We start from the raw sequence: 8539 nt of genomic DNA, 5'->3' as shown, positions 1-8539 counted from the left end.
GTAGGTGAAAGACATTGTTGTTGTATAAGCTAATTTCACAGAAAACAGTCAAAACAGTAATAAGACATTGATCAGTGGAATTTTCCATTACAGCGTCACTGTTGAAGTAATTAATTTCTCAGACCGGAGTTGTCTTTAGAGGTTTAATTATTAGCTATGCAGAAGTTTACTCAGTCATGTCAGGGCTCGAAGTGCAACCACCAAGTAGGGTTTTTATACAATGAGATACAGAACAGAAAGCAAAAACAAACCGTCTGCTGTCTGGCACTGTTATAGAAAGAGGAATCAAATCGAGCAAACAATTGTACAAATAAAGGTCAGCAGTAGGATAAAGACACTGTTGTTGTATCAGCTAATTAGCTAAACAGCCAAAACAGTAATAAGACATTGATCAGTGGAATTGTCCATTACAGTGTCACTGAAGTCACTCCTCTTTTAGTTTTGTCGCTTAAATACCCACGCCCATACTGCCTCTCTCGTTTATAATGTCTTATCTGTTTCGGTCAGATATATGTTGCATGAGAGTGGCTCTCTTAAAAACCGTCTGATGTCTGCAGCAGTCTGATTATACAAGCAGAAACTTTTTAACAGGTAAAAGAAATTTGATTATTTTCTTTCTTTTTTTCTATCCTTCTTTATTTTCAGTTATTATTGCAAACTCTTTGGCCTCTGTTGAAACCAAGTCAAAAGTACATAATATCCCTTTGTCTCCAGTTGTAAGTTGAAATTGACTTTGTAATGGATCATATTTTTTATTCCCCAGAGTACAGACTAACTAGTGTCATATGTTATCAAAGTCAGTATTGTGTCTGAGTCAACTCTTTTCCTGTTTTTCTGCCCTCCACCTTCTGTCGGTTTTCAGAGAATCAAACTTTCTCACCATGTCCAACCAGACCATGCAAAACCACCATGAAGGGGCCTACATGTCTCTGATGAGAGGCTTGAAAGAGCTGGACCTCCGTTGCCAAAGTGTTCCCAGCGACCTGGTTTTGACTGGAGACCATGCCTTTCCTTTGGCAATGAACAGCAAAGGCCAGGTCCTGATGGCTGCGTCTCTGTACGGCAGTGGAAGGGTTGTAGTTCTGGGTCATGAGAGTTACCTGTGGATGTTCCCAGCTCTTGTAGAGAATGCTCTGATCTGGCTGAGAGGAGATGGATCCGACAACCTGTCTGTAGGGATCCATCAAAATGTCATGTCAGTCGCTAATAACCTCAGCAAATCCAGCTTCCAAGCCAAAGTGGTGGGGGCCTTTAGTGATAATCTGGGGGTTGGTGTGTATATGACAGATGCCTACAGTGTGGGTGCACACAAGCAGGATCTAGTGGCATTCATGAAAGCTGGAGGAGGAGTGTTGATAGCAGGTCAGGCGTGGAGCTGGGCTGCAAATCACCCAAAAGAAAACACACTGCTTGTGTTTGAAGGGAACAAGGTTTCTGGTGTGGCAGGAATCTACTTCTCTGATCATTACGGTGTGGCAGAGTACCTGCCTGTCTATCCTAAAATCCCATCCTCCTGGAAGGCTGTAGTGTGAGTGAATACACTTATCGATTATTGCACATTTGGAAATATTTTACTTTGTAAAGAGACAACTCTTATTTGAAAAGTTTCTGCAAATTTATGACATTATTAACATTAATGAAGCTAACACTGAAGCTACCACAATTTTTTTTCCATTTAATATAATGTTAAAATATATTATTCATAGTAAATCAATATTAATATTATTCATCCTTTAACATTTTTGGTTAAGAAAACAGTAACTGGTGCTTTCCTAAAATTCTTTAACTCACTGTAAGAATTACATCTTGTTTACATCTCCCCCTTTCAAATACAGAAACGGAAAGGATTTTTATTTCTTACTCAACTTGATCTGATAATCAACAATTACATTTAATTTATCACTAAAGCCATTTGCTGCAATAATTTTCGGATAGATTCGTGATAAAGACAAATTGTATTTTCATAGAAACAATAAATTATTAAAAATAATAATAATATTTGGAAGTAATATTACAATAGCTGGCTGTTTTTTAGGATAATAATTATTTGTTAGGATGCTTACAGTGTAACTTTACCATTACCTGGTTATTTTGGTCTTCAATGCATGTCACCATTTGTAAAAAATATTACTTTTTTAATAAGTACATTTTATATTGTATTTGTGTATTGTATTATACTCCATGGCACTGAACCGAAATCGAAGAACCAAAATGTTGTTTAAATTAAACTAGGATTACCTGCAGTTCTATGTCTGCCAACCAGTGAAATTTCAGTCAACACACATTTTACTATCTAATATGAGGTCAACGTGACCTTGACCTTTGACCACCTTCTCAATTCATTCTTGAGTTGAATAAATGTTTGTACTAAATTTGAAGAAATTCACCAGAATGGGTTAGATAACCACAAAAACACAACTCCTCTGCCCCATAGCTGTTGCCGGCACAGATGCATAAAAAAGATGACACTTAGCAGTTACTTTAATCCTATGATTTTCTGAATCTCTCATTTGCATATCCTCTCCCCCCTTTCAAACACAGAAACAGAGGGGATTTTGTGGATGACTTGGAGTTCTTACTCAAGGGGGTTTCAGAGTTTGACCTCCCAGAGGAACCGGTACTTTCAGAGGTTCTGGTCCATGGCCCTCTAGCCTTTCCCATCGGGACCACAGAGAATGGAAAGGTGTTCCTGGCAGGAGCCTACTATGGACAGGGAAGGGTCATTTTGATTTCACATGAAGTACTTCTTTCACAGGAGGTACGAAGTCTACATTAACGATTTGACTTAGAATTTCTGCCTTCTTAAGTCAAAATGAGCCTATGATGATAATTTTCTCAATTAGTGCAGGTATACAATTATCTTGTGTAGATAGTATGATCTTTTTGAGACAGTAGATATAATTATTTTCCATTTCTATCTTTTTTAATGTTTCTAGTCCCCAGCAGTTTAATGTCTAGAATGCTTATAAATGTTGATTAACGACTGTTTCTGTTTTGAAATAATTCTTCTCATAACAGCCAATGACGCAATTTTGGAGTAATGCCGTTCACTGGTTGGATGACTGCCGGAATGGGGTCATTGGGGTATTGCACGATCCAGCCTTAGGAATCCTCAGCAAGTCAGGGTTAAAGTGTGAGAAGACAAACTTCAAGAAAGACCTGAGTGTATTCGTGTGCACAGCATACAGCGGTGATCACATGGAGGATATCCAGAACTTTGTGGCAGAGGGAGGAGGCCTTCTGATTGGTGGACATGCCTGGTACTGGGCACAGACACACTATGGACAAAACCCATTAACAGATTTTGTAGGTACGATAATGCACCACCTGCAAAGTTCATCATATAATAACATAATGCATCCTATCTATTAAAGTTACTGCTGTACAAATCTACATGGTGTTGTTTTAACTCATATCAGACACAACACAAAACTATTCCAATTACATCCACCTATAATTGAGAGACACAAGTACAGCATACACAGAGAGGAGAGTCCACTTTCTGGATGCCTGCATGGTTACAAGCTTGTTGTTCATCATGCGACATCACCTTCTTTAAAAAAGCATTGAAAAGCTGCGAGCAAGGAATTTTCGGAAAGGTATACAGCCATTTAATAAGAATTTCTTAAATAAACTTATTAGGTCTATAAATTGTCAGCCAGCTGTTGGTTTGATGACAATATTGCAGTTTAATGCAGCAGAATATATTTGATGAAAAGCCAAAGTCAAATAAGTACTGGAGAGTTGATTAACTCTCAATGACAAGCCAATTACCCACAGAATTAATCGAATCAAGAAACCTGTGTAAACTGCAGCTCAGAGAGGCTTCAGAACTTGAGGAAACAGCAGGCTTGGAAAAGGGTGGTTGGAAATGCACAAGGATCCTCACAACATTGCAGCGGAGCTGAATTGCTGCAGAGCAGAGACAGGAATGAGCTTGATACTGTTGGTTTAACATAGTAGAAGACCAGATGGCTGACTTGTAGCACTTTTAAACACCCAAAAAAATATTCAGACAGACAAGGTATCTTCATTTTGCCAATGGGCATGCATGTTTGTCTAATATTTGAGATAATCGTGTTTAATCTAAATGTAGAAGTTACTAAATATCACATCTAGAAACTGTTACAGAAGATTACCTTTGCTCCAATGTTTTTCAGGGAACAAGATCTTGAACAAAATGGGCTTGAGCCTGTTGGGAGAAATAATCAGCAACAAGGCCCCTCTAGCCATCCAGTCCATCAAAGACACCTACCACTTCCGCCAACTACTACACCGCTTTGCTGGACATGTCAACAAAAGAGAACAACTTATGAAGCATGATGAGGAATGTCTGAAAAAGCTGGGCACGGACTGTTCCGCCTACTTGACCATGAAAGATTATGAGAGCTACTCCTATGCACAGGTCCTGTCCACCCTCACTGATATCATATTGAGGTTGGGCATGCCACAGGTGAGTAGATAAAATAATTCTTATTTATATAATTTTCCAATAGAGTAGCCCAAATCTGTTTGGGCTTTATGAATATTGAGCTTTGCCAAAGCATTATACTAGTAATCATATATGATATATGTGATGGTTAAGGTACAGCTATCAAGCAGCCAGTTGATAGAACAACATTGTTTACGATATTTATTGTCTTTCGAGGTGTGTGAAGGATGTCCTGTGAAGAGCCCCAAAGACCACCTGCTCCTCAGTGTGGGGACAGAGGTGTACAAAGTTTGCCCGGATCCCGATGCTCTCCTGCCCTACCTCATTAAGGATAATCCATTGATGCCAGTTATCTATAACCACAGGATCAAGCTTAATGTTAACACAGCAGGTCAGACTTGTATACAATATGCGCACACTTGTACAGATCTCACTCTTATTATATGTTATAATATCATATTTAACTTTAACTAAACCAAGAAAGCCTCATTAAAAACGGAAAACACAAATGGAGAATAAATTAAAAGAGCTTACTCTCAAGCACAGGGAACCCACATTTCAAGATTTCAGGTTCGTAACCAGGAAAGTTAAGTTAAAATAATTACATCATATGGAATATGTCTCCACTTGTTCCTTTGTCAAAGATCAGGTGATAGAGGGTATTTTGGACTAGTATTCAATGACCTGTACAAGAGCAAGGTACTTTGTAACAGTGTCATTACCATTAAATCAAAATGACCCAGAAATTGATTTAAACATTGAATAAAGGTAAATTAAGGGCTTGCAACCTGTCCAGGGTATACCCTGTCTCTCACCGAAAGTGTGTGTGTGTGTGTGTGTGTGTGTGTGTGTGTGTGTGTGTGTGTGTCTCAGAATTGGAGGAGTGGATCAGTACAGGTCTGTACCTCTCACCTGGAATGAAGACCTACATGATCATACCAGCAGAAATAGTCAACAATGGATGGAAGGTAAAGTCTACAATATCTAGTACAAAGTGGATATTAAAATGAAGAATTTTAGAACTGTTAGCAGTCATGCATCAAACAATATAGTTACTGCTCCACAGTCCTGTTTTCAAAGCAGCAAAACATATTCCTTGTCATCCTCAGATCCAGATAGGCTGTCAAACAGACAGGCTGAATCATGCAGAGTTGAAGAGAGCACCAAGTGTTCATGAACAATTTCCCATAACCACAGAGATGATGCAGGTGTACAACCTCTGGGGTGGACTCCTCTACCTGGTGGCCCCACCCAAAGCAAAAGTGGAGGGGGTACATGTCACAGTGCAGATGGGTGTATCTGTGCCATATTATAAATGTGGTGAGTATGTGTTGTTTGGAGCTATGCTATATGTTTGCTGATGTGTGTGTCCTATCGTGTGGGATAACTATGGTTGTTCTGGGATTCAGGGCAACATAGAGTAAGATAATTTAATTTAAAATGTTGTTCTTATTATGTCCTTATAGTTCTCATTAAACATCTCTTGTTTGCTGAGACAATTTCAGTGTTGTGACCTTGATTGAGCAAGTGTCCATTTAAAACTTACCTCACCCTTCTTTGTGCCACGTTAACTCTTACAGGGGACATGGACTTGGGTCAAATGAACAATAAATACACTTTTAAAATATCCATAAGGATCTGAACACAGCTCCTCCATTGTCCTCTCGTCATGTTGCTATTTACTTATTAGATGCTCAAACTGACAGATTTATTTCATTAGCCTCCGCTTTTCATTGACCTTTTGCATTGTTTCATCATTGTTTTACTGGAGATTTACAGTTCTATGGACGATTACTGACAATCCCTTGACGTTTTCAAGCAGTCTAGAAAACCATGAACGGTCACCTTATAGATGTCACATAATGTTAATAATTCAAAACCAACGTTCGAATAGCCCTACTTCTTCGTTTTCTTCAGGTGTGACAACAGCAGCAGAGTGGTCCTTGTTGCGCAATGCTCCCTCACCCTGGGCCGAGTTGGAATTTGAGAACATCATCCTTACTGTGCCATCAAATGTGGTTCGGGACCTGGATCGCCCTGACGAGTTGGCAGCGCTCTGGAATGAAATGATGAGGGCCATTGCTGACCTGGCTGCAAAACCACACAAATTTCCCCGCAAAGAACGCTTTGTAGCAGACGTGCAGATTTCCCACGGTAAGTGTATTTGAAATGGTAAAGGACTCCGTGAGAAATTGAGCAAGTAACAACTCATTATTGATAAAAAGCAGGGTACATCATGGACAGATCATTAGTCTATCATGGAGCAAAAACTGTCCTTTTAAAAAATTGTAAAGATTCAAATAGAGCTAGGGTTAGAGTTAGTTTTAATTGTGTTCATTTGAGTTTAGTAACAGAACATACTACATTGAGACGTGTAGTTTGGTGAGACTGCATGCACAGCTAGTTGTAAAGTGTTTCTCTACCATACCAATGAAATCCTCATAGCATTAATACAAAACCTGATTTTCTCCTGCTCAGGTTGGATGCATGCAGGTTACCCTATAATGATACACAGCACTGCTGCAGCTGAACTGGTCAGTGTTGACCATATCAGGAATGTAGAAATATGGGGGCCTATCCATGAACTGGGACACAACCAGCAGAGAGGGTGCTGGGAGTTCCCACCCAACACCACTGAGTGTACATGCAACCTCTGGTCAGTGTATGTGCATGAAGAGGTGCTTGGGATCGACAGAGCAAAGGTGGAGTAGATCTGTTTTGTTATAGTGTATTTATGATATATTTTATATTCATAGAAATAACTAAAAGCAGCACTTACATTTAGAGAAGTATTAAGGTGTCCATGGATATTATATTGTTTCTTAATCATCTTTTCATTGCAGGCTCACCCAAATATGACTTTAGCAAACCGAAACTGTCGAGCAGCGGAGTTTGCTAAGGGGGGCAGGCAACTCGGCAAATGGGACATGTGGGTTGCCCTGGAGACATATATGCAGGTAAGAGAGAATCATTTTTGTATTACCCCTTATAAATACAATTTGAACAAAACCACACACATACACACAGGCGAAAGGCTAAAAAAGGAAATAGTACTGAAAGTCTCTAACCCAAGTCAGCACATTGAGGCATCAACACTGCAATTTTCTTACATTTCCCTCTACTTCTTTCTCCGTGCATGTAGCTCCAGGGTAAGTTTGGCTGGGACGCCTTTAAGAAGGTGTTTGCTGCCTACCACACGATGAGCGACTTTCCCAATGACAACGAAGGAAAGATGAACCTGTACGCTGAGACTTTCTCCCGGACTGTGGAGATGAACCTGACTGGATTCTTCAAGAGCTGGGGTTGGCCCATCGCACCAGCCACAGAAGAGAAACTCTCCAACCTGCCCTCTTGGAGCGACCACCCCATGGTCCAGTATGACTGAGCTGCAGTATGATGCTGATTGAAGTGCAGAGAGATGGGTCTTAAGAGTATGAATCGTTGGGTATTTAGGAGGAAATCTCATTACCTGACTTTGTTTTCTTTTTGGTTTTCTGATGTATTTGACTATGTCTCTATACTATTTTAAAAGAGAAAGATTTTTTTTTATAGCTGACGATATACTGTATTTACAGCTTCTTTATTTAGTAGCTCTTGGGTGAATTAGTTTGGTTCATCTGAACCTCTTACTCTTATTAGTGAAATGGCTGTGCCAGTTGATTATTGATTAGACAATTGGTATTTGCTGGACATTTGATTATGACACATTTTAAATAATGTACTTAATGATTTCATTTTGATATATTTTCAAAAATAACCTTAATTAAAGGTATTGAATTTGTGATTTGTTACATATTAGGCTGATGCATTGGTTTGGTTGTTCTTTATGGTTTTAACTAAACTTAAAATTCTATGTAATCTGAAAGTGTGAGATAAATAAAGATGATTTGAAAGGTGTTTATTGTTGACCATAATACGTATTACTGGTGTTAATAAAAGGCTAAATGTTGCTAAACTTCTCCAAAATGAGGATGGAACTGTTCACAACAGGCTGTAGCAGCGGTATTCATGAGTCAATTTACACATCTGAACCACAAAAATGTGTGTTAATCCACCTGAATCTGAGAAAACCCACAAACTGCAAGTTCTCTCTGTCCCACACACAAA

General features: G+C 39.1%; 1 protein-coding gene across 1 annotated transcript; it reads left to right on the top strand.

The window, feature by feature from the left end:
* Window positions 1–492: 492 nt before the first annotated feature.
* On the top strand, window positions 493–8329 carry zgc:162193 (TRPM8 channel-associated factor homolog). The gene is made up of 12 exons (XM_053422884.1): window positions 493–591; window positions 863–1528; window positions 2542–2758; window positions 3019–3310; window positions 4161–4453; window positions 4649–4823; window positions 5306–5400; window positions 5542–5752; window positions 6350–6586; window positions 6911–7134; window positions 7276–7389; window positions 7575–8329. Exons 2-12 carry the CDS (start codon window positions 882–884, stop codon window positions 7815–7817), a joined length of 2748 nt encoding a protein of 915 aa, XP_053278859.1. The 5' UTR covers window positions 493–591; window positions 863–881; the 3' UTR covers window positions 7818–8329.
* Window positions 8330–8539: the final 210 nt, after the last annotated feature.

The sequence above is a fragment of the Pleuronectes platessa genome, chromosome 5 (genome assembly GCF_947347685.1).
Source record: "Pleuronectes platessa chromosome 5, fPlePla1.1, whole genome shotgun sequence".
In the NCBI taxonomy this organism is placed as follows: Eukaryota; Metazoa; Chordata; class Actinopteri; order Pleuronectiformes; family Pleuronectidae; genus Pleuronectes; species Pleuronectes platessa.
The sequence above is the reverse complement of the archived record's forward strand: the minus strand, read 5'-3'. Positions and strand labels throughout refer to the sequence as shown.